This window comes from Ceratotherium simum, chromosome 3 (assembly GCF_057802395.1).
Source record: "Ceratotherium simum simum isolate JZ-2026a chromosome 3, ASM5780239v1, whole genome shotgun sequence".
Lineage (NCBI taxonomy): Eukaryota > Metazoa > Chordata > Mammalia > Perissodactyla > Rhinocerotidae > Ceratotherium > Ceratotherium simum.
In genome coordinates, this window is record NC_141902.1 from 50,683,749 (window position 1) to 50,711,536 (window position 27,788).

Here is a 27,788-nt window from a genome sequence, read left to right on the forward strand (position 1 = left end):
AGCATAGTTTCATATGTCTATCAGCTACTTAGGTATTCTCTTCTGTGAACTGCCTCCTGTTCCTATTCTTTTCTACTAGGATGTTTGCCTCTTTTTTACTGATTTGTAGAAGTCCTTAAATATTTTGGTTACTAGTCCTTTATCATTTAGGTTCATTGCACACACCTTATTTCAGCTTGTGGCTTATTTAACTCCGGTTTACACTGTCTTTTTGAAATTCAGAAGTTTTAAATTAGGAATTAATAAAATTTACTAACTTTTTTCTTCATGGTTTAGGCTTTTTGTAAATTATTTTAAAATCCTTCTCGATCCAGAAGTAGGGCCAGGCCTAAAGCTTCAGCCACTTAAACCTCTACACTTCCTTCTGTTTTGGTGTCCACAGATGTTTCTCTTCATTTTGAGCAAGGATTTGTCTTTTTGGTTTTCTGTTCTTACATTTTACCTATCATTGCTATGTATTTGGAGCAGAGAGAACACGTCAAAGCATGAACTCACTGTCCCATCTTGACAAGAAGTCATCCTTTTATTTTATTTAAATAGAGAAAAAGCATTAGGTAAGGTTAAGTTTCTAAATAAAGACTATTTCCCCTGCTTATGCATCACATAATCTTTGAAATATTAACTGTTTCAGGTGTCATGATCTAGTCCAGACTGTGACTATTCAAATCGTGTAACCACTGACACTTAAAAAATAAACATACACAAAATAGCTATAAGAGATGATGCACATTTTTTTTCTACCTAAAACATGCTCTTTATACATTGAAGTGGAGCAGTGGCTTTTTAAAGAAATACATAAACATCTTGATGTTGCTCAAGTTAAAATTTGGAAATAATCCTTAAGAATCTCTCTGTGTACTGAATTCAAATGGCAAAAGGGGAACTTTTGAGGAAAATCCATTTAAAGGTTCCTTAACTTCTTAGGAGCAGAGTTTTACAATACAGAGGTAAGATACTCTGATAATAATACTGAATACAATCATTGTGATTTTTCCTTTAATCTAATAATCTATTTATTTATTCAATTAGTAAAATATTTTTCAAATTATCTAACACCAAAAACATTTAATACAATATCCGCCTCCTTGATATATTTATGTTATTTTAAAAGGAACTATAAATTGAGGCTACAATGACAAGCTAATCACTGAAACAAAATATTATCATCCAAAGACCTCAGTGCCAAAGCTTTCACATTTGTTTCCTGTCTAATAAATTAGTTTCCACCATGTCCATGGCAAAAGCATAAGAAGAAAAATCTGAATTCTCAGGCTAATCAGGATATTTTCCACTTGCCTTCAGGGATAAGAACACTTTCTTTAGATAATCCCAACTATGTTTTTAATCTGATTGATTCATTGATGCTATACACAAAGCTATTAGACTATTAGGAATTCTCCCCCTTATCCCTAAAAGCAAAAGCATGGAGTCAGGAGCTGACTTGGGGCCTTGAGAGTATTCGAAGTATTTGTAAAAGTGACCTCAGGGCAACTCCAAGCCCTAAAGGATGCTTTCAGTGTTTGCAAAAGCAGCAGGAAGTTCCTAATCCCTTTTTCCTTAAAAGAAGAGATAAATGTCTTTGATTTGGGATCACAACACCCAGGGTCCTCTGGAATTATAGTATCCAAAAAACTCTGTGTATTGGGGATCCAAACTAGAAGTCTGTAGAGAAAATAATATCGGTTTTAAGATCAAAAGGGATAATCTTTAAGCCAAAAAGGCAGTGAAAGAAACTCAAAAAGGAGTTTAACAACTGTAGGCTTGGTCTATCAATTAACACCAACTCCAAGTGAGAGAAAACCTAAGAGGGAAACTTTGCGATAAAACATTTAAATGAACAATTCATTTCTTTCTGAACTGGCACAAGTTAGAGAAGAAAGCATAGGTAAATTTTCAGTAAGTGCATGGCCATTAAAATGCTCCACACCTGTTCACATTAACTCGTTTTTTTCAGATACCATCCAAAAGCTATCACAGAGAATCAGACTACAGCACTCTCCTTGAAAAGAAAAATTATTTGCCACCAATTTATAAATGAATTTGGATGACGATCAGCTGATTCTTCAAATGAAATTTTATATCAATCACAATATCCCAGTTTGTTGTTAACCAAGAGCAAGCTTTTACTCAGAATAAACAATCTCTGGGCTGAAGAATGACAGTTCCTCTGCCAACTACAGAACTTTTTCCCTACCTCCCTGGTCCATGGGAGTAAACTAGCAGTTAGCCTTCAGTTGCATGGCAGGCAAGGAGTCACTGGAGAGGTTTTGGAACATCAACAGAATTTCAATAGGATGCTGCAACATCTTCATAATATGGATACTATTTTAAAGTCAAGTGCTGAGAGGATCTATCTTTAAAAATACAGTATAATCTAATTTATAATTTTTTTTCCTAAATGACCAGACCACTATGAGAAAAAAAAAATCACTTCTTTGCCTTTTTTCTTTTTGTATCTACTTAGTTAAAACATACAAAGACATGAAGAATTCTTAGGATTATAACTGCTGAGTTCATCACAGTGTAGAAAAAGTAATTTTATAGAAATATATATATGAAAATATATATTATATGTGTGTATACATATATTTTATAAAGATATATATATATATATAATATAATGCCTAAAACTCAACCTGCCATTATGAAATTAAGAGTTTTTTCATTTTCAAATGGGATTCATGTCTAGTAACATCTTCATGTGCAAAGTGGTGTGCCAGCTATGCTAAAAGCTGTGGCATTAACTATATGATACCAAAACACCTTGATGAAAAGCAGAAAATCCAGCCATTGATGCAAGGGCTTTAGTTACATGACACAACTAAGTGCTGGAAACATTCGAATCCCTAACTCTTTACAAAAGGTCCATCCTAATGTCATAGAGATCTGGCTTTTATAAGAAAGTACAAAATGTATATTATTAACATAAGTGAAATACTATAACTTATTTCAAACAGAATGCTTTAACTAAAAATATAAATGATATTTCACATAAAATAGTAGACACAAAGCATGTTACAACAAACCATTTCCTACTGAAAACTCTCAAAATCTGGGTAAAGCACAATATTATCCTGTAGTGGAATTCTACTAATAGTCACCAATTTTAAGAAGCCTTAGAGGGTAAAGGCTCTCTCCTGCTGATTTATGAGACATTTCTTTCAACCATCTCTCCAGTAATTCTATGCAAGAGAGAAAAAGCAAAAGGCCACAGTGAAGGTTTCTGGGATTTGCCATCTGAAAGCTTTTATTCTTCCAAAGAAAGTAAGTTATAACCTTTGACATTGTGCTATGGTGCTAAAGAAACTGCTCATAAATGTATGTCAGTAATGAAGCAGAAATCAATAATTTCATTTAATCTAGTGAACTACTATGTAGGCGGACACAATATGTTTGAAGAGCCGAATGTCCTTCTCTTATTAATGACACCTATGATGCTGTTTTGTTAAGATGAAAGATTTGTTTCCATTTTGTATTTTTAAAAATCATAGTAATTTTCACTGTCATATATGAAAAGTGTCCAGCGTTTTCAAGTTAACACAAACCTCTTTTTTCTTAAAAGAAAATATCTCGTAAAAATTCATGGAACTTTTTAGTGCAATATTTTCACTTGACCTTCTCAAATATTATAGATATACCACATTTATAACGATAGGCCTTTTAAGACACAAGTCATTTTTCATAAATAATTTCACACATATACATATATAATTGGTTTTATAAATATAAACACTTTTAAACCACTATCTTAGTTGGGTTGCTTATTAAAAATTGAATAAGTGAATTGCTTAGAAAAACCACAGTACCAAACACAGGGGTTGGGGAATTGATGGTATTCCTTGTCTTAAATGATTTTACCAAACTATTTCAAATATTTACAGGTTAATGAGAAATGGTTGTATTGATTATATCAGATCAACACATCTGCAAAGTTGATATTAGGAGATAAAATAAAGAACAAGGAAGTTTGCTTTTTTAAAAATTAAGCTCTCATTCTCAAGTTGAAGACCTGATATGCTAAAATTTTAGAAGTGTATATTTTGAGGGAACATCAATTTAATGGATGGCACAGAGAACTTTAATGAAGAAATGATGCATGACTATTAACGGTTCCATATACTCAATGATTGTTATTTTTAAAGACCACATTCCCCCAGGCAGATCAGTACATGTGTAAGTTATTTCACACAAAATACAACGGCAAATTAACCATTTACACTAAATAACTAAACTTTCTGATAATAACCATGACATGGATAAAAATTTCAAGAAAATGTAAAAAGGTATTATTTTGCTAAATCATAGCATAATAGTATTATTTCTAGTTTGAAAATAATAATATTGGGCAATATTAAAACAACGAGCAAGTATCCCACTGTTAAGTTTTAGGCAAAATTCAGTGTCCCTAAAAACTGTGCTTGTTTTCATTCTACCGAAACTGCTCCATTAATTGCCTGGTACAAAGGGTATTTTTCAAGTCTTGTCTTATTGAACTCTTTGTTGCATCTGATGTTGTTTCATAAAGTCTTTGAAACTTCTCCCTGGCTTCTGTGATTTTGTACTTTCCTGGTCTGCCACCTACTTTCCTGACAATTGTTTTTGTCTCTGTTGGTTGCCCAGGCTTCCTGCACTGCACATTCATCCTGCTCAAACTTACCCAGGACTTAAACTCCACCTAAGTACTGATGATGCTCAACTCGACAGCCTTAGGCCACGCCTCTCCTGACTTCCAACTGCTCTCCTGGACCACCTGCTAGACAGCTCCACCTAGACATCTCACAGACACTTAAAATGAACATTTTCTAAGCCAGACTCATAATCCTGTTCCCTATATTAGCTCCTCCTCCTGTGTTCACTATATCAGTTGGTGGCATTACCATTCACCAAATCACCCAAACTAGAAAAATCGACATCAATCTGAACTTCTCCCTCTCCCTTATTCCCCACATCTAACAAGTACTGCCAATTTTTAATCCTAATTATAACCTAAAGTCTGTTTCCCTTTCATCCCCTTACCAGTGCTCCAGTCCAGGCCCTTACGAGCTCTCACCACACTGCTGTCACAGCCTCCATCCTGTCTCCAGCCCTGTTCACCTGACTTCTGTTCTCCTCGCAGATTCCAGTGGGATCAATCTAAAACATAAACTGGCCAATCCAAGCCCCTACAGCTCCTCATCACTCACAGGTCAAAATCCAGGTTCCTTAACATGGCCTATGGTATATAATGAATGGATCCTGCTCACATCTCTGACTCCATTTTTGGCCACCACTCCCTCAAAATTTACTCTCTAGCAACACCAAATAGCTTATTATCCCACAAATATCATGTTATTTCTTGCTACTATACCTTATTGGACTACCCATCTCCCTCATCTAACTGAAATCTAGTTTTCCTTTTTAGCTTAGCTTAGCTTAGGCATCACTTCCACAAGAATCTCTCCCTAACTGGCCCCCATCCTCCACCCTAGACTTGGAGACACATGGGAAAGTACATAGAGGCCAAGTGTCATGATGTCTGAAATCTACTTTTTTAGAGAGAGAAAGAGAGAAGGATTAAGTAAATGTGGCAAAACATTGATTAACAGCTGGGAATCTAGGTAAAAGGTATTCAAGTGTTCATTATACGATCCTTCCACTTTTCTGTAGATCTGAAAATTTTCAATACAAAAAGTTGGAAAAAATAGTATCACATATGCAACTCTACCAGGAGTACACTCTACTGTTGCATAACCATAGTGTCTTATTAATTATTTACTTATGAATTTCTTTCTATCATTAACTAACCTATCATTGAGATCAGGAACTGGTTTTTATTAATTGTGGAATTCTCAGGACCTAGCAGAGTAGGCTTTCAATAAATATTTGTTGGAGAAATGAAAGACAGTGCTAAGTCAGAAATAAGTCTAAACACAGAATTCTCAATCAGCCAGTAAGTATTTTAGTGTCTACAATGTGCTAAGCACTTTCTTCGGCACTCTGGATGTAGAAGAGAATATCAGTCAAAGTCACTAAAAAATTCCATTAATTGGCACTGGGCTGAGACAATGAGGACATACAGAAATGTGGTTGGTAGGTCACTGAAAACTAAAGTGAAGAGAGCCGGGATTATACAGAGAAGTAAAGTTAGGAACTAAGTTCTCAAAAATCAGGGAGGTAGTTTCTGCAGTAGGAAGAGATTCTTCAAGACTCCATCCTTATTCTAGTTCCTGCAAAATGGTAGACTGAGTAAACACAGATGCTCTCTCCCACTGAAAACACACAGAAATGCTGCACAGAATATATTCAAAACAACACCACCACCACTAACAAAATTTTAACGACAAGGTCAGAGCAGAAAACTTTGGCTAGATACCATGATGGTCCAGAGGTGGCTACAGGTATTGAAGGGTTCTAGGAAGAGGAAGTGGTTTTGTTCCACCACAATGAAGTTAACTGAGATCCGAAGCTGGGATCCTGGAAGCACTTGGAGAAAAAGTAGAAAAACTCACCTACTAGCAAGATTAGCAACAAGGAGATCTTATTCTCAATAAGAAAATATGTTTCCGGGCCGGCCCCGTGGCTTAGCGGTTAAGTGCGTGCTCTCTGATGCTGGCGGCCTGGGTTCGGATCCTGGGCGCACACCGACGCACCGCTTCTCCGGCCACGCTGAGGCCGCGTCCCACATACAGCAACTGAAAGGATGTGCAACTATGACATACAACTATCTGCTGGGGCTTTGGGGCGGGGGGGAATTAAAGATCAGAAAATATGTTTCCCATAAAAAACATAAACCCCTCGCCTATACCACACACTTGTATAGATTCTAAATTTATAGAACCAATGTAGAGCAGCCAAGAATTAATCCCTAAATTGGTCATTGGACAGTGAAACCTTGGGGCACCAAACAGAAGCAAACACTTCCATAATACAGGATGTATTATGCCTTATCAAAGATGAGTTTATAATAAAAAATTACAAATCACATAAGGAAACAATCTGCCAAAAGGGAAAATCACCAGATATAGAGAAGGAGGAGGCTCGCATTTTAAGAACTAGAGATAATAGTACAGTTGAAGGAAACTGTAAGATAAGGATATAAAATGTTTAAAAACATGAAAGAAAAGATAAAAATGAACACCAAAGGGAAGAATATAATGATTCGCCAAAAAAAAAAAAAAAAGATAAGTGAACAGAGCCTAAGGGACATGTGGGACACCACTGAGCAGATTAACCTATGCATTATGGGAGTCCCAGAATGAGTAGAGAGAGGGAATGGGGCATAAAGAATATCTGAAGAAATAATGGCTAAAAACTCTCCAAATGTGATGAAATAAATTAATCTACACACCTAAGAAGTTCAATGAACTTCAAGTAGGATGAATAAAAAAGATCCACACAGAAATACAGTTATAATCAAACTATTTGCCTATGAAAGACATAGGCAAAGAAAGAATCTTGAAAACAGCAAGAGAGAAGAGACTCATTAGGTACTTATTATTTCTCAATAAGATTACTGGTTTCTCATCAGAGACCATGTAGGCCAGAAGACAGTGGGATGATGTATTTAAAGTGATATAAAAAGCTGTAAACCAAGAATTCTGTATTCAGCAAAACTCTCCTTTAAAAATGAGGCCGAAATTAAGACATTCCCAAATAAACAAAAGCTAAGGCAGCTCATTACCACTAGACCTGCCCTACAAGAAATGCTCAAGGGAGTCCTTCAAATTGAAATGAAAGGACAATAGACAGTAACTCAAAGCCATATGAAGAAATAAAGATGTCTGGTAAATGTAAATAAATAGGCAAATATTAAAGCCCTTATTACTGTATTTTTGATTTGTACCTCTACTTTTTATTTCCTACATAATTTAAAAGACGAATGCATAAAATAATTACAAATCTATACTACTGGCCACACAAGGTATAAAGGTGTATATGTCACAATAATGAAAAGAAGAGAATGAATACACAGGAGCAGAGTTTTGCATGCTGTTAAACTTGACATCAATTCAAACTAGACTGTTATAGGCCGGCCCCGTGGCTTAGTGGTTAGGTGCGCGCGCTCCGCTGCTGGCGGCCCGGGTTCGGGTCCCGGGCGCGCATCGACGCACCGCTTCTCTGGCCATGCTGAGGCCGCGTCCCACATACGGCAACTAGAAGGCTGTGCAACTATGACATACAACTATCTACTGGGGCTTTGGGGGGAAAATAAATAAATAAATCTTTAAAAAAAAAAAAAAAACTAGACTGCTATAAATTCAGGATGTTAAGCATAATCCCTGTGGTAACCACAAAGAAAATATCTAAAAAATATACACAAAAGGAAATGAGAAGGGAGTCAAAACAGTTCACTACAAAAAATCAAACACACAAAAAAGGTTCAAAACATATAGAAAATAAATAGAAAAATGGCAGAAATCCTTTTTCAGTAATTACATTAAATGTAAATGGATTAAACTCTCCATCAAAAGGCAGAGGTTGGCAGACTGGATTAAAAAAAAAACAACACGGGCTGGCCCTGTGGCCTAGGGGTTAAGTTTGGCGCACTCTGCTTTGGCAGCCTAGGTTGGGTTCCCATGCGCAGACTGACACCACTCGTTGGCAGCCATGCTGTGGTGGCACCCCACATACAAAATAGAGAAAGAATGGCACAGATGTTAACTCAGGGTAATCTTCCTCGAGCAAAAAGAGGAGATTGGCAACAGATGTTAGCTCACAATGAATCTTCCTCAGCAAAAAACAAAACAAAACAAACAAAAAACATGATCTAACTACACGCTGTCTACATGAGACTCACTTTATATCCAAAGACACAAATAGATTGAAAGTGAAAGAATAGGAAAAGGTACTCCATTCAAATGGTAACCAAAAGACAGCTGGGTGGCTATACTAATATCAGACAAAATAGACTTTCAGTCAAAAACTGTTAAAGGAGACAAAGGAGGACACTATATTCTAATAAAAGGGTTAATTCATCAAGAAAATGTAACAATTATAAACGTATGTGCACCAAACAACAGAGCCCCAAAATATATGAAGCAAAGATCGACAGAACTGAAGGGAGAATAGATAGGTCTACAATAATAGTTGGAGAATTCAATACCCCACATCCAATAAAGGATAGAACATTTAGACAGAAGATTGATAACAAACAGAGGAATCTGGGGCCGGCCCAGTGGTGTAGTGGTTAAATTCACGTGCTCCGCTTTGGCGGCCCAGGGTTTGCAGGTTCGGGTCCTGAGGGTGGACCTATGCACTGCTCATCAAGCCATGCTGTGGTGGTGTCCCATATAAAGTAGAAGAAGATGGGCATGGATGTTAGCCCAGGGCAAACTTTCCCCAGCAAAAAAGAGGGGGATTGGCAACAGATCTTAGCTCAGGACTAATCTTCCTCACACACACACACACACACACACACACACACACAAAAAAAAACAGAGGACTTGAACAACACTATAAACTAACTAGACCTAATAGATATATAAAGGCACTCTACATAAGAGCAGAATACATATTCTCCTCAAATACACATGAAACATTCTCTAGGACAGACCATATGTTAGGCCACAAAACCAGTCTCAATACATTTTTAAAGATTAAATTCATGCAAAGAATTTTCTCCAATTACAATGGAACGAAGCTAGAATTAGAAACACAGAAGGAAAACTCACATATATGTGGAAATTAAACAACATACTCTTAACCAATGGGTTATGTTAAAATCACACAAAAAAAATTTGTAAATGATTTGAGACAAAGGAAAACGAAAATACAACATTGGTGGAAGCAGTGTTCAGAGGGAGATCTATAACTGTAAATGCCTACATTAAAACAAAGAAAGATCTCAAATCAATAACCTAAATTCCACCTCGAGGAATTAGAAAAAGAAGTGAAAAACTAAAGAGAGCTAACAGAAGGAAGAAAATAATAAAGATTAGAGTAGAGATAAAATAGAGGATAGAAAAACAATGGAGAGACTCAACAAAACCAAAAATTGGTTCTTTGAAAAGATGAACAAAATTGACAGATCTTTTTACAGCTAGACAGACAAAGAAAAAAAAAGAGAGAAGATATAACTAAAATCAGAAATGAAGTGAGGACATCACTACCAACCTTAGAGAAATGAAAAAAGATTATAAGAGATTATGAACAATTGTACACCAATAAATTAGATAACCTAGATGAAATGGACAAATTCCAAAAACACACAAATTACCTAAATGATTCAAGAAGAAACTGAAAACCACAACAGACTCATAAGTAAAGAGGTTGAATCAGTAATCCAACACTTCTCAACAAAGAAAACTCCAGGACCAGATGGCTTCACTGGTGAATTTTATCAAATGTTTAAATTAGAGTTAACACCAACTCTTCTCAAACGCTTCCAAAAAATAGAAAAGGAGAGAACACTTCCTAACTCATTCTATGAGGTCAATTCTAATACCAAAGCCAGATAGACATCACAAAAAAAGAAAATTACAGACCAATATACTAATGACTATAGATGCAAAATCTCAACAAACTACTAGCAAACTGAATCCAACATCATATTAAAATAATTCTACTGACCAAGTACGATTTTCCCCAGGAATGCAAAGGTGGTTCAACAGAAGATTAATCAATATACAACAGTAACAGAACAAAGGGAAAAAAACTACCTGATCTCAACAGAGAAAAGGCATGTGAAAACATCCAAAACCTTTTCATGATAAAACACTCAGAAAACTAGGAATAGAAGGGAACTTCTTCAATATGATAAAGGACATCTACGAAAAACTCACAGCTAACGTCATACTCAACAGTGAAAGATAGACAGTTTCTCCCTTATAATTTTTTTGTAGAAAAGTATTCTATTTTTCAGTTTGCTTTTTCTTACATTAGACTCTGAGTAGTAGGTAAGGCAAACATTTTTCCAGTTGCAAGTGAGTTAGTCTAAAAAGAGGTTAACAGACCAAGATTTGCAAGGGCAGAACGTAACTTTTACTGAGGCCCCATTTCCTAGCTGAGTATTATTTCCACAACTTCCACCAAAAAGCAATCAAAACCTAAGGTCACTGGGAACCTAGCCTCTTCTAGGAAATACATTCAAGAAACTATACTAAAACTCTCTACCACTACCCTATTCAGACACAAAATGCAAACGTTTGATTTACTTGACAGATGATATTCTCCACTCAGTAAGGGTTGTAAGATTTGTGACAAGCTCTGCAAAACTGCGTGAAGTAAACCTTGTTAGTACCCTTAATGCACCACACATAAGCACTTTCCCATCAGAGGCTGCAGTCCTTGCAATTATAATCGCCATATTTCTGCTTTAAGAACTGGAAGCACAAGGGGGCCTGCCTGGTGGTGTAGTGGTTAAGTTCGCGCATTCCACTTCGGCGGCCTGGGGTTCACTGGTTCGGATCCTGGGCGGGGACCTGCTCACTGCACATCAAGCCAAGCTGAGGCAGCATCCCATACAGAAGAGCAACAACTCTACAACTATGATGTACAACTATGTACTGGGGCTTTGGGCAGAAAAAAGAAAAAAAAGAGGAAGATTGGCAAAAGATGTTAGCACAGAGCCAATCTTCCTCAAAAGAAAAGAAAAGAAAAAAGAACTGGAAGCACAGGCTATTCAACATTGTACTAGAAGTTCTAGCCAGAGCAATTACATAAGAAAAAGAAATCATAAGGCATCCAAATCAGAGAAAAAGAAGTAAAACTGTATCCTTCAAAGATAACATGATTCCATATACAGAAAATTCCAAAGAATCTACAAGAAAGCTGATAGAGCTAATAAATGATTTCACAAAAGTTTCAGGGTACAAGATCAACACACAAAAAGCTGTGGGCTTATATACCCCCAGCAATAAACTGTTCCATTTACAATAGCATCTAAAAGAATAAAATACCTAGGAATATATTTCACCAAAAAATGTGGAAGATTTGTATACTGAAAATTATAAAACACTGTTGAAAGAAAATAAAGACCTAAATAAATAGAAATATATGTTGTTCATGGATTTGAAGACTTAATATTGTTAAGATATCAATACTATCCAAAGCAATCTACAGATTCAATGCAATTCATATCAAATTTCCAACACTCTTTTATGCAGAAATAAAAAAGCCAATCCTAAAATTCATATGGAAACACAACAGGCCATGTATAGCCAAAACAGTCTTAAGAAAGAAGAACAAAGCTGGAGGGCTCACATTTCCTGATTTAAAAACTCACTAGAAGGCTCCAATAATCAAAACAGTATGGTACTGGCATAAAGGTAGACATAAAGACCAATGGAGTACAATCAAGAGTCTAGAAATAAACCTTATATAACTATTGCCAATTGATTTCAACAAGGGTGCCAAGTCCATTTAATAGGGAAAGAATAGTCTCTTTGACAAATGGTGCTGGAACAACTGGATTTCCACATGCAAAACTGTGACATTGGAGTTGATAATGGATTCTTAGATGTGACACCAAAAGCAGAAGCCACAGAAGAAAAAATAAATTGTAATACATCAAAATTAAAAACTTTTGTGCATCAAAGGACATTAGCAAGAAAGTGAAGTGAGAAAATAGAGAATTGGAGAAAATATCTGTAAATCATATGTCTCATAAGGGTTTAATATCCAGAAGACATAAAGAAATCCTACAACTCAACAACAAAAAGATCAACAACCCAATTTTTAAAAAATGGGCAAAGGAATTGAACAGAAATTTCTCCAAAGAAAATACACAAATGGCCAAAGAGCATATGAAAAGATGTCAACATCATTAGTCGTTAGGAAAATGCAAATCAAAACCACAATGATCCCATTTCACACCTACTGAGTTGGTATAATTTTTTTAAAAAATGGAAAATAACAAGTGTTGGTGAGGATATGGAAAAACTGAATCATTTGAGCACTGCTGGTGGGAATGTAAAATGGTGCACCCACTGTGCAAAAGAGTTTGGTGGCTCCTCAAAAGGTTTAATGTAGAATTACCATACAACGTAGCAATTCCACTCATGGATATATACCCAAAAGAACTGAAAACAGGGACTCAAACAAATACTTGTATGCCAATGTTCACTGTAGAATTATCCACAATAACCAAAAGATGGAAACAATCCAAGTGTCCATCAACAGATGACTAGATAAATAAAATGTGGTATATCATACCACAGAATCTTATTCAGCCATAAAAAGGAATGAAGTACTGATACATGCCACAGCATGGATGAACCTTGAAAATATTAAGTGACAGAAGCCAGACACAAAAGTCCACATATTGTATAATCTTATTTTTATGAAATGTCCAGAAAAGGCAAATCCACAGAGACAGGCGTTAGATTAATGGTTCTAGGGGATGGCGGAGGAGAAAACTGGGAGGTATGGGGCTTCTTTTTTGGGGTGATATATATATTTGGGAATTAGATGGTGATGGTTCCAAAACATTGTGGATATACTAAAAACCATAACGGTTAAAATGGTGAATTTTATGTTATGTGAGTTTTATCTCAAAAAATCAAAAAGGAAAAGGAAAATACCCAAGAGAAATGAAAAATATATCCATACAAAAACTTGCTCATCAACGTTCATAGCGTCATTAATTCACAATAGCCAAAAAGGTGGAAACAATCCAAATGTCCAGTATCTAATAAACAGATAAATAAATGTTTATACCCCTACAATGGAATATTTATTCAGCTTACAAGAAAAATGAAGTCCTGATACATGCTACAGCATGGATGAACCTTGTAAACATGCTAAGTGAAAGAAGGCAATCACAAAAGACCACGTAATCTATGGTTTTCACATATCTATGAAATGTCCAGAATAAGCACATCCATAGAGATAGAAATCAGATTAGCGGTTCCAGAGGATGAGGGATGGGAGAATTGGGAAGTATGGGGTTCCTTTTTGGAGTGATGGATATATTTTGGAATTAGATAGTGGTGATAGATGCACAAAACCCACTGAACTGTACACTTTAAGAGGGTGAAATTTGTGGTACGTGAATTCTATCTCAATAAAACTGTTATTTAAAATAAACATTTCCATGCTAGACATGGGCTATCGTTATGCTCCTCTTTCCATGAGATAATAATAATGACATACTCAACCATTTATTTAAAACTCAACCTTTTGATTACAAAAGAACCTCACTCCATTGGAGGTTCTTCAAAGACACAATGAAAATCACTGCTTTAGATCAGACTTCCATTTGGACACATATATCAACAAATGCTGGGCCTCTAAAAGGACTGAGGCTCAATCTCCCTGCACTGAGGTTATACACAAGGAAAGATATTCCATGAAGTGTTACAGGACAGCTAAAAATAGAAATACATTAGCAACTTTATTTTAAAAGCATCTATTTACTACATCAACAACAAAAAACTTAAACAAGTACAGTTATAAAAGAAGAGTTGCACAATGATAAAATAAACTCATTTTTAAAATAAAGATTAAGAAATTAAAGAAGTATCTTTAATCTCAGTGTCAGTCAGTTCCATTATCATTCCCTTTTCTATATTCTAGATTTGATGAGATATATTTGAATATAGCAAGATACACACAATACACAGGAGAAAAATCTTTATTTAAGCATTGCGAATTCATAACTAGAATCAGCAAACCTGAGCTCTGTCCCAGATCTAGTAGTTGTGCCCTTGGGCAATGTAGTTAACTCCTTCCGGCTCCTTCCAGCTCAGAAATGTCTAAGACTACAAGTTGTGATCTTTGCTTATGGTAGAGGAAGGCAGAAAGATACTGCAAGTGAAATTAGGGAGCAAAGACTCTCTCCTGACTACAGGATAAGTTTAGGGAATCTCTCTTCAAAATGTTCATTAACAAGTCTTTAACAGTAGAAAATAATAATGTATTTTCTTTGTCTCTCTCTCATTTCATTTTTTAAAAATGTCATCCCCTCTGAAAGTTGTTCAACAGGGCAAAACTTCTGTGAGCTTCTTTCTGTCTGTATATTTTCTTTCATATATTAATTAATTACCACAGATTTCTAAAAATATGGTAAATTTCCAGGTAAAGACACTTTCAGGCTTTGAAGAAATCATATTCCATCACTGAGATAACTTTAGTAGTCCTTTTGGTAATCTTACTACTTTACTGAAGTTGGTCTCTCAATTAAAATTATGTTAAAAGTATTACTAAGAGCATGAAAATGTGGCTTTCTCCAACATACAAAAAGTGAATTTCTTTTATTAAGAAAACAACACATTTAACTGGTGAAATTATTTAAGAAAAGCTGTGACCTCCCTTTTAAAAAGAAATACCAAAATGGCAATACCAACATCAAAGCATTTTTTTCCTATTATGTGTCCACTTTGAGGTCAATATTTTAATTGGAGTTACTTTAAATCCAATCAGAGGGACTCAAGCTAACTCAGTTTGAAAGCTGGGGGAAAATGAAACCTTATCATTTTTAACAGGAATTGGTGGTGGTAGTGGCGAGCCAGTATAATCTATTTCTATTAAAACACTAATACATTAGCACAACTCTCTTAAAATGAAATCAGCACTATATTTTTTAAAACACTAAGTCAATAAACATCAGAATACACTATTAATTATTCGCAGAACCAGACATATTTGTAAAGTTACACCTCTCATACACTATGTCCACCTTCAAAGCAGCACAACTATTTTGAATTGTTCAGTCTCAGACAAAATAACTTATTTTTCTAGACTCTTAAAAATAGTACTAGTTTGAATTATCAGTATTGGTTTTCTCAAGTGATTTACATGGTTCTCTTGCAATATGACTGGACTCAATCTTATAATAAATATCATTTACTGGCCATTTATTTAGAATTACAATAACAAAATTACAAAAATAAGGGCAGTATATCGCTCAATATCCATCTCCTCTCCTTTTTTGCCAGCTCCTCATTTTTACAAATAAGACAAGTCAGGATCAGAATGATTAAGTAATTTGTCTCAAGTCGTGTAAGTCAACAGTAATGGAGAAGGCATTAATGCTTGGCTCTCCTGCCTTTTTGTCAGTGTTTCTACTTTTCCACTGTAGCTCCCAGCAACTCAATAAAAAATACACCAGTCCTAAGAATATTTACCAGATATTGCAACTTGTCAACTTCATAATTTCTTTATGAAATGACTACAAGAACAAGAAAACAAGAACTCAAGAACATTAAAATTCTGTTTTGACACAAATACTGTTTTCCTTAAATATAAGGAAAATGTGCATTCTTCTCTTCTATTTTGAACTAACTGATGATTTGTTCTACTCCAAGCACTTTTTTTGGAGTAGAACACATGGTGCCAAACGTTCAGCCAGTCTTGCTCAGCACTAGAGACACTCATTAAAAGATTCTGCTTCTGCGGTCAGCCTGGTGGTGTAGTGGTTAAGTTAAAGCACTCTACTTCAGTGGCCTGGGGTTCGCAGGTTCGGGCCCCGGGCACGGACCTATGCACCGCTTATAAAGCCATGCTGCGGCAGGCACCCCACATATAAAGTAGAGGAAGATGGGCACAGATGTTAGCCCAGGGCCAATCTTCTTCAGCAAAAAGAGGACTGGCAACAGATGTTAGCTCAGGGCTAATCTTCCTCACTAAAAAAAAAAAAAAAAGATTCTGCTTCCTTCTTCATCCATCTCAACTTGCCACTTAGGCCACCAGCAGCTACTGGCCTCTAGAGGTGACCAACTACGTGTAGCAACAGTCATAACTTTTACTAGCATAAATAGCTAACCAAAACTGAAGCACCCACAAAAAGTGATATCTTGAGAAAGATGAAAATGATGAAATCCCTGCGCACCACTAATAAGTAATCTAAAACAACTATTTCAATAATAACCACTCAATAATTTGAAATTTGCCTGCAACTTTCTGTGTGCTAGTTAACATACTATAGTGTCTAATTCTTTTCCCTTTACGCATCCCTTGATGCCCTCTCAAGACGCTACCATCTTTATATCATTATTTGCAAGAAGTTAAATTGCTTTTGCCCAAAATAAGTCTATAGGACCATTGAATTAGCTGAAAAGATTTCTGTTAACCATTCACCCAATGAACCACCTACCACACAGCAAATGTTATTCTCTGGGCTGTTAATCTCATCCAGTTTGACTTCTCTCCGTACAGAGCATTACAAAAGATGTTCTTGAACATTTACTCCACATGGAGATTTCTCATATCTTTTAAACTATGGTACCTAGCACATCAAGAAAATAAAAGGCGCTGAGTAAACAGGGTTAAATGAAATTCGCATTTACTCTGTGACTAGATATCCTCAAGAAAAAATCTAAAATACTGAAATCAAAATGAATGGACTGACAGAAGGGTGAACTCTTAATCGCAGTTTTCAACGCACCATGTGTGTGCAAGAGATGGAGAGGCAACACCATTCCAACTTAGATAAACAATGACTCAAATACATTGTTTTAAATCAAGCTTCCTCCACAATACTTAAAAATCATAAACAGTTCTCCGATAAATAAAATTAGCATTGCTAACACCAAAAAATGTAGAATATCAAGCATTAGACAGAAACAGTTGAAGTAACTAATGGCTCTGTACCACTTGAAAAGAAGTTTTCTACCACTTTCAGAAACATCAGTGGTTCTCAACTGGGGGTGATTTTGCCTCTCAAGACGTTTTTTAGTTGTCACAACTGGGAAGGGGTGCTATTGGAACCTGGTGTATGAAGGCTAGGGATAGTGCTACACTTCCTACATGGCACAGGACAGCCTCCACAATGAAGAAGTATCTAGCCCAAAATGTCAATTGCTCCAAGGCTGAGAAATGTAATCCACAGCTAGAAATAACTTTTTTTTTTTTTTTGGTAAAAGTTGGTGGAGTGGAAGATAAATCACTGAGCGAATCACATTCTGAGTAGTACCAAAAAGACTATGAAATAATAAAAACGCCATTTTGGAGGATTATTCCAAAAGAATATGACTTGTTTAGAGAAAGGAGTCAGGATGAAGCAGCATCATTTAAATAAAAAAAACTGTCACACTGTTCTACATATGGACTTGCTATAGTTTTATGAACTAAATTTTTAAAAGAAAATTTCCTTTCCATCAGTCCTAAGAACTAAGCCCAGTGAAGATACCAGTTTGAAACCAGAACCCTGAACAATGACTGCATTCTCCAACAGTCACTTGATTAATCTAGCCACTACAAATGCTAAAGCTATAAAAAATATATATAAACATGAGGAAAGGGCAAACCCTCCAGAAACTGAAAAAACAAACATTTTTAATTCATGCCTTCTGCTCAGTCTATAAGAATTTGGCTTTTAAAGCTCATCAAAAGCAGTCTGTGAGAATCAGAGGTTAAAAAAAAGAAAAAAAAAAGCAAGGAATGTAAAAGTCAGGAAAGTATTTGTCAGATTAGTGTCAGAGACCTTTGTGAGGATGACGCCTTTATTCTCTGCACTACATATCCCTACAGCGGTTCACTCGGCTTCAGAATTACAGCTGCGGAAGGTAATTTGGTACATTTTTACCTTTTTTGTACATCACCACTGTCAACTGTTGACTGTGAGCCTGCTCCTGCAGATTACCATGTTAGGGCAACTGCCAATATTGCTTCAATGATTGCAACTGTATCTTCCTCTTCCTCTCTCACTGACCAAGATTTAAATGATGAGTTTAAAAATGCTTTAACAAAGAGTCTGGACACTATAAACTCTGAAAAGTTTTAAAATAGTCTTGACTGACAATGAAAAGTTAATTGGGGTACAATTTTTAGAATTTCTCTTAAAACATATTAATAATAATGGCTATTTTTAAAATTCAAGTATGAACCTCAATAAAATGCCTGACTCAACATTATTGATTATTTTTCATATAAATAGTAATTGCCAGTTTAAAAACTGAAAGTAATCAATCCTAATTGAGCAACTCTGCCTATAAGAGAGAAAAATTATCTCCAAAACTGTAGTCAAGAACATTATGGTTTTCAAAAAACGTAACCTCAAATGCACGTATTTTTTAATTGAAATACTCCTTCAACCTAACACCCTGCTTAAAAGATTTGTTTTTTGCTATTCTTTTAAATTGCTCTGGACTTTATCAATAGGCCCAGCTGTTAAATTCAGGAGCAATGACAACAAATCCCTGAGCAAACAACTGCTGAGCAAGGCCCTTTCTTTAGAATCATCAGAGATAGTTGACCAAAGAGGGCCATACCAAAGGCCCTCTCAAAATTCCATTAAGAAGCCAGACAGAAATAAAATAAACAAATACACTTACATACATCTTAAAGAAAATTGTAATTCTACCCCTCAGTGGATCCAGCTTCGTTAAAAAATTAAAAATCCAACAACTTTGAAAAACAGTGAGATAGTGTTACAGGTTTCTGAAGATGAGAAATGATCCTCACTAATCAAGTGCCAAGTGGGAAAAACTGGTTCCATTACCCAGAGATTATCAGGCACCTGATAAACCTTTTAAGTAGACAGACTTTAAGAACCAAGTGTCATTGTAAATAAGCCTGTAGAACTATAAATGTGCTTTTACTTCCCTGACTTAACTCATGCAATTTTAAGATGGTCAATTTTTAAGTTAAACATCTACTTTTGAAGCATACCCCCTCTTTTTTTTTTTTTTGTGAGATCAGCCCTGTGCTAACATCTGCCAATCCTCCTCTTTTTTTGCTGAGGAAGACTGGCCCTGGGCTAACATCCATGCCCATCTTCCTCCACTTTATATGGGAGGCCGCCACAGCATGGCTTGCCAAGCAGTGCGTCGGTGCACGCCCGGGATCCGAACCGGCGAACCCCTGGCCGCCACAGCGGAGTGCGCACACTTAACCACTTGTGCCACCAGGCCAGCACGCCATGCCCCCTCTTTTTAAAGATGATTTTTCTTGGATCCCAGAAAGCATCAGCTGAACCTTATTCTACAGTGTTGCAGACCGGTCTCCCTAAATCTCTCAGTTCTGTCTTATTTTTCCAAAATCAAATGACTTTTACTTATGTGTTAGCACTCTTGGATTAGGGCAGGTAACTGTTAACAGCTTGATTTGAAGTGAACACGCACACAGGTAAGAGACACTATCCTTTGCAGCATCTAAAAATCTCTATAAAAAGTGACAATGTAGCAAAATCTTGCCCATCTTGGACCCAGGATCATCATAAAATTCAAAATCAAAGATAATAGTCTCATAGTTCTTATCTTTCTCTTTTCAATATACCACCCACTCTCTTTTTTTTTTAACATGACTCTTTAAATGTTTTCAATATATTTTAACTTCACATTTCAAGATCAACTTTGGACTATAATTTATGTATTATTCTTTAAGATAGAAACCACACTCAGAGAACAGTTTTTCATTAATCTCACAAAGAAACCTCAAGTTTCATCTCAATTTAAACTGAAGTGATAAACATTTTATTCATGGAAAACAACCTACACCCTTTTAAAGGAAACTATTGCCGCATAAAGTTATAGAAATGGACCACCTGAACAACTTTATGGAAGTCAAAACTAATCCGAAAATTTTGGAAAAAAAATCCATGATAGTTACAACAGTTCCTATGGTCTTCCAGCTACAAATGCTTACTTAAAAAATTATTTTTCACCCTAGTGAACAGTCCTGAAAAACCTAAGAAATATAAGCCAGCTTTATGTTCTCTTTCCCTCTATCCTAAGACTTCAATTTCCACCTTTTATGGAAAGGAAATAAACAACTAGCTTCCTGTTCAATCACTAGCTTACAGCCAGTCTTTTACACATCACAGAACACAACCCCGCCTCCTCTTTTACTTCTCTCAATATCTCTTATCTTAATTTAAACGTGTTGAAATATGAGACCGTTTTACCACACGAATGCTTTCCTATGAAATTTATCTTACTTATTTCAACATTAAGAATGCAACAAATGTCAAGATGTCCATGGATTATTTCTTACTCCTAAAATATTTAAATTAAATTATTTATATAGTGAAGACTTAGCAGCCATGAAAGTGAAAATTCAATTTGCCAAAAGTTAAAAATACTCAAATTATAGGAAACGGTTTAATCTTCTGTTCTTACAACTGTATACAACCAGAAAAAGGGCCTCCCACATCACTCCCCTTTCTATTCTAATTACATGAAAATGTAAAATGGCTAAAATGCCTATCAATAAAAAGGATTACCTTTTTAAAAAAACTAAATATTACTTTAACCCTATACTTTCCTTTAAAAATGGGATGCCTTAGAAAAACTAAGTCAGACAAATTCTTTTGTGCTTGGATGAACAACAGGAAAGCAAAGCCTCCAGGCCTTTGGGGAGGAACCTTGTCCCCACAGCCCTGCTCTGATGTGCTTGGGAGATAAGGCTCCATAGTGACACTTAAGGAAAGGCCTGTTCACATTTGAATTTCTGCATTCCTCAAGAACAATTCATGGCAATAACTAACTTTGCAGAAGAGCTACATGAAAGCTTTGGCCAATGAATGAGGGTCATCTGCTCTTTATCACAAGGGTAAACCTCATCCTGGCCAGTTTCTAACCTTTTAACCCTGTGAATTCCTAATTTACACATGAATAATGGAATTCTTGCCTAGAGTGCAACTTTCAGCTTCTAGTTCCTAAATTTAGAAACCAAGACTTGATTGCCTGTGTGTTAAAAATCTAAAACTTGCACAGATTAAAGTTTTAGATTTCTAGGGGCCATAGTATTACACTTCTGAAGCAAAAGCTATGCTTGCTGACAAAAATCTTTGACCAGAAAATAAAAAGAACATACTTGCACCCTGCTGCTATCAACAACCAGGAGAGAATCAGCTTTAAAAAAAAAAACAAAAAACCAGAATGTCCACTTAATGCCTATTCTCTTCCTGTTTAATATGTATAACATCTTTACCCTGAACACACGTAAAGTCATTTGACCCTACATCATTGGACATTGCTTCTTAGATATCATAACTAACTTTGTGAATTCAGAATCTCTATGAAAGCTCATATTTCTAAAGAAAAATCTAAACCCACTACGTATTTATTTTAAATCCATAATACTGAAAGCAATTTCCTAGCAAAATACCTCCTCAGAATTAAATAAAATGTGTGCATATGAAAACTGATTATAGTTGATATTGAGAATAGCAACACAATGTTCTACATAGTTTTTGATACTTACATAAAAACTACTTGACCACAATAGCCTTCAAAATAATTCACATCTAAATATTTTTATTAATAATTTTTAAAGATACTAAAAGAGCCAATACTAACATCCATTACACTGTTCAGACTTTCTTCATGAAGTTTGAAAGCTCTGTGTGTTTTCAAAGTATTTCTGGGTGCCCCAGAATTCGGACAGGCTTCCAAGGAGGTCCTGGAAATAACGTGTGGTTATGACAAATGCTTTATCTTTTTAAAGCCTATCCATCCCTCTCCACCTTTCCATCCTATCTCTCACCTCTCCAACAAAGTCATACAAGTTATAGTTCCTGGATATAACAACACAAGATTCCATAAACCCGAAGAGGTGGAAAAATGAAAAATCTATAGAATAATTTTACTTTAGACAAAAATTAAATGAACAGAACATAAGCATAAAAAAGTACACTATCCTGAAAACAGTACTGTACAGGAAAACCATTACTCAACAATAACAACAAAAAAAGATCATTAGACAATGACCACAGCAAAAAAAAGTTTATCAGGAATTCTTTCAGGTTTATGCTATTATTCATCAGGGGGGCTAGAATCGGAAACTTCTCTACTTTTCTGACAAATTTCAATATAAAAATATCTTTGCCTGCAATTTATTTTCTACAATTAGTCATAATTTTACAAATAAAATAAATTACTAATATGAAGGTGGCATGAATACGGCCATGAACTGTTACAATAGTTAAAGTCACCTAGGAAACCCCTGCCAATAGCTTCCGAAATTCCAACTGTGTAAACCTTAAAGAAACTGTTTCCTAAAGATTATGACTTCATCTCAAAAGCTCCCTCTTCCTATTTTTCATTTCATAAAGGATCAATTTGTAGGCATGCTGCAAAATCAATCTTTAGTGGATAAGCAAAAGCATGTAGCTAGGAGGCCTGTAAAACTATTTTTAAGATACAGTTGTGTTGGGTTTTTTTTTTAGGTTTAAAAGTCTATTGTAATCCTGAGTGCTGCATGTTTGATTGCCTGAAGAGGTGGAAAGACTCAGTGGCAACAAGGAGGAGTTCCCTCTCTTTCCTAGGCCCATTTTTACACTCAACAGTTATCAGGTCAACCACTAAGCAATGGATCACCTGGACAAATGGTTGATCTGATGGGGCTGTTAATACAAAGGAAATCATTAGACAGCAAACTTTATGACAACTAGAAAAAAGTGGGCAGATCTGGTTTAAATCCATTAGTCATAATATGGAAATGGCCTTAATCTCTTGCTGTCCCAGCAGGAAAAGACTAGGAATACTTCAAAGGCTTGAGAGTTACTGACCAATGCCCTCTCTTACAATTAAAAAGCAACATGGGTGATCTTAAAGCAGTCAGAGACATGGAAGGATGGGCTATAAGAAAGATTTAGCACTGAAGGGCCACTACAAAGCAGAAAGATTTGCTTAAATTTCATTACTAATTTCCAAAAGAGGAGATTTTAGAACAACTTTTGCTGTGTTGGCCAAACCTCTACATGCAACTCTTCATAGTGTGAAACACTTAAATTTATATAAAGCCACCTCTACAGGTTTTGGTGTTCTAAACCTAACTTGACTTTTGTTTTCAATCACTCATTCGAAATTTTCTTTTCCTCAGATTTCTCTGCATGCCTTAGGTAGCATCAACTATTCTCTCCAGGACAATTCTTAACGTATGTGTGATTTTTAAGGTCAGCATATTAATGAATCAAGAACTCATCAAAATGTGACAATGAAAAACGTCAACAATCAATAACTTAAACACTTACTTGATAAGGTAAGATGAGCTTTTTGACTAAGAATGGCTCCATATTTGTTCACTGCCAAGCACTGATAAAATCCTTCATCAGATGGCTCTCCTCGCTTGCCTTCCACCTCACTGATGTATAAAGAGCCATTAGACAGAACCTGGATCCGCTTATTTTCAGACACTTTTGCTCCATTTTTCAACCATGTGACCTTAATAGGAACTTCTCCATGAGCTTGGCATTCTAAAACAACTGGGTCCTTTCTTGTGACAGTTACATCCTGTGGCTCTTTTATAAAAAACAGTTCACTGAAGCACCACACTCCTATAAGGAAAAACGGGGAAAGGCATATCCAGAATTATATGTATAAAATTATTTCTTAACACACAATTGTAAAACATATTCAGGTACACGTGTAATAAGACAAAGTTTAACAAACCATATTAGTTAACTTAAGACACCTGAATAGAACAATCTAAGTTTCAGCAAACCGTTTCAACAAATTAGAGAAATCATCTTTTACAACATCTACACTAAAAGCATAGAGAAGACTTCAATAACTTCTATGCCTTGTAAGAATTCTGTTCTTAAGTTCCTTGCTAGAGTTTCAAAATCATCAGGAAAACTCATGAGCACAACCTGTCTACTTTTACAAGCTTGTCAAAAAGATCTTGAACAGAGTAAGTCGTAAAAGTCTAATTTTACAAGAAATCATTAGCAAAACTCCAACTCTGTGAACAAGCAAGTTTATTTCCTCGTCCCTTGAAGTGTTTTTGGAACCCTTGGCACCTACTCCTTTGGGAAGTGCGTTTATCTTCTGTGACAAATTACGAGTTTGCATTTTTATATCTGCCCTTTTACAACAAGGACTCTTTCTCCTCTTCTGGAAAGAGACCCATTTACTTAATTTCTGCAAAGTAAGGTAGGTATTTAAAGGACAAACAATTGACTGAAAAGTAGGTAACTCTTGCTGCTTGTACTCAGTGGGTGATCGGATTAGAAAACTTTTATTTCATTTTTTTGCAACTACCCACTGTTGAAAAAAAAAATGCGTGACTAATTGGTCCTTACTGTCTAATAGGGATAGGAGATTGCTTAATCAACCAATACACATTTTTATCAGAGCAGAGGAAAGGCTTTATCCTAAGCATACACATCATCCCGGGTCCCCCGCCAGGATAAAGCATCCAATGACCACCTAATACCCTGTCACCTCCTGCTTTTAGTGCAAAGGCCAGTTAAAGTCCTGGGTATTGATTGGGGCCGAGTAGAGTGTCAGGGGTTTGGGGGGAAGGTTTCATCTTCCTTCTGATTGTTTTGAATCCATGATTACAAATCCCCTCGATGGACTTGTTTCTCATCAAGGCAGGGTCTCGGAAACCTCACACACTAGTCAAGCTCCCACGCCAGGGCTGCCGACTTCTAATGTACGCCCAGGGCGACGCGAGCGACCCTAACAGCCTCGCAGCGAGGACCACTCCGGAAGGCGCCCATTGTGTTTCCGAGTCACATCTGACTTTGATCCTTTTCTCATGCTAACAGAAAACTAACTCCTCTAGGAAAACGAAAGCCCGGGGTTTGTACCTTGTAAATAAATAAAATAACCCATTCTCCTCGACACCTCTCCCCCCATACACATCCACACATCCACTTTACACTTTTTATTTTGAGGATAAACACCGACGCAAAGAGAACCTGGTTCATCTAAATTTGCGCAAGGCTAACCCGGAGTTTGGAGGAATCTTCAGATTCGTGCACACCTCAGGCCCTGCCCCCAAATACCTGGCTGCGAGAAATAAATCCTATTTAGATACCTTCCTTCTCAGCTTCGGGCACCTTTCTCCCTCCCCTCTCGGGCACAAATGGGTCTCGCAACTTCCAACCCTCTTTCCAATTCTACCCCTCCCGTCTCCTCCTCGCACGATCCGGATCCGGGAAAGTGGGGGCACTAGGGCAGCTGACTTGGGCGATGAGTTCACTTATTCTCTCCCCGGCCCTAAAACATGGGGGGAACCCCCAATGCAAACAAGGGAAGCCTCGCGGACCCGCGGCGCCCCCTGCGTGGCGAGGCTGCCACTAAGAAACAATATAAATAAAGCCACGTGCGACCGCGACGGCCCCGGCGGGCGGGCGGCGCGGAGCCCCGTCTGGCAGTGGACGCGAGGACGCGGCCGGAGGCGGGACAATGGCCCCAGGAGAAAGGAGCGAGAGTGGACAGCGGGCGCCACGGCCCCGCAGCTTGCTGCTGGGGGAGCGCAGCGGGGAGGGGCGCGCGCTGGGAGAGGTGCCCACAGCCCCGGCCGCGACAACGCAGAGCCCGCGCGGGCAGCTCGCGCCTCCCGCAGCGGTTCCCGACTGGGTGCAGGGAGCGGGCAGGGACCCGTGGTCAGCGGCCGCGCGGAAGACCCCGCCGGCCCCCGCAAACACCCACGCACACCCAGTTTCCTCTTCCCCCAGCCCACTCGGGCCTGCTCACGCCCCACAGGCACAGAGGAAAGCGCGCCCACCTGGAATGGAGCAGAGGAGCAGCAGGAGGAGGAGCGCGCGGAGCAGCATCCCTGGCGGTCGCAGCCGGGCGAGGGGTCGCAGAGAAGACGCCATTCAGCGGGGCTGCGCGGGCATGCTCCCCGGCCGCCCCGCAGCCGCTGTCCGCCTGCCGGCCCCCGCCTCCGGGCCCTCCCCGCGCCTCAGCTGGACGCGCGCAGCCTGGGCTTCCCGCTCGGGCAGCGGCGCGGCGCGGCGCGGCCAGCGGCCGATCTCTGCGGTCGCGGCGAGGCCGGTGCACGGACACCCGCTCGCAGGAGACGGGGGCGGCCTGAGAGTCCGGCCTGGGGGCGGAGTGAGCCGGCTGCTGGAGGGGGCGGGGGCGGCGGAGTGGACAGCGCCTCCGCTGCCGGCCTGGGGACTACTTTCTACATCTGGCCCCTGGTCTGGGGACCGCGAGGTCGGCGCGGCCGGCGGAGGGAGACGCTGGGAGGGGGTCCCGTGGAGGTCGGTCGCGGCCCCGGGGGAGAGGGGGCGGACCCTGCCGGACAATGCGCCTGGGGGTCAAGCCCCGGCCGAGGGTCTCCGGCCCGCGTCTCCGCCCCCTCTGCTTCGCCACCACCGTCGAGGGCAGAGCCGCAAAGGCCAAGGCTCCCGGCTCAGCCTGCCCCGGGGCCCCTCTCCCGCTGGCTTGTTTAGTATTCGGGCAAAGGAGGAGGCGGGGTGGGGGAGGGATGGTGTTGAGAGACGTGGAAAGGCCGGAGACTTCTCCCCTGATGCCCCCTGCCCATCCCCCTCCTCTCACACGCCGAGGCCCCGTGGAGGGAAAACTGACTGTTTCCCACTTAAGAGATTTGTCAGCTCAACTAGAGGCATCTCTGGGTGCTAAGCCCCCACGTTTGGGGACTGTTCTTATCCTCTCTGCTCCCATCAGATGCAGCGCTGGCTTAAAAACATCTCCGAAGTGTGCCCTGAAATGAACAATTACCTTTTGAGAAGACGTTTTATCTCTTTCTCAAGTTACTTAAGTTCTTTAATTCGTGAGAACTGTGCACACAAAAGGCCCTATCGTAAGAGTTGAGGCGAGATCAGGAGACTTCTAGATTCTCTGAGCTGGCTCTGGGGAACAAGGCTTTGACAGACTACCCGGTTAGAAGTTAAACGGACTACGAAAGACACAAATGTTGTGAATTGGTTCACATCTCTTAAAATTAAGGATAGCAGGAGGAGTTAAAACGTACAGTTAAAAAATATAACCGGGGCTGGCCAGGTGGCTTAGCTGTTAAGTGCTCGTCCTCTGCTGCTGGTGGCCCCCGGTTCCGATCCCAGGCGTGCACCCACGCACTGCTTGTCCGGCCATGCTGAGGCCACGTCCCACATACAGCAACTAGCAGGATGTGCAGCTACCACATACAACTATCTACTGGGGCTTTGGGGAGAAAAAGGGAAAAAAAAATTAGGAGGAGAATAGACAATAGATGTTAGCTCAGGG

At 38.3% G+C, this 27,788-nt stretch overlaps 1 protein-coding gene across 1 annotated transcript in view; it reads right to left on the reverse strand.

The window, feature by feature from the left end:
* Nucleotides 1-26,805, reverse strand: part of PRTG (protogenin) — a 119,433-nt gene extending 92,628 nt beyond the window's left edge. The window contains exons 1-2 of the mRNA XM_004421607.3: nt 26,320-26,805; nt 23,834-24,136 (exon numbers count right to left, since the gene is read on the reverse strand). Coding sequence (XP_004421664.1) covers nt 23,834-24,136; nt 26,320-26,413 — 397 coding nt within the window. The 5' untranslated portion in view covers nt 26,414-26,805. The remainder of the gene's footprint in view (nt 1-23,833; nt 24,137-26,319) is intronic.
* Between the last annotated feature and the right edge of the window lie 983 nt (nt 26,806-27,788).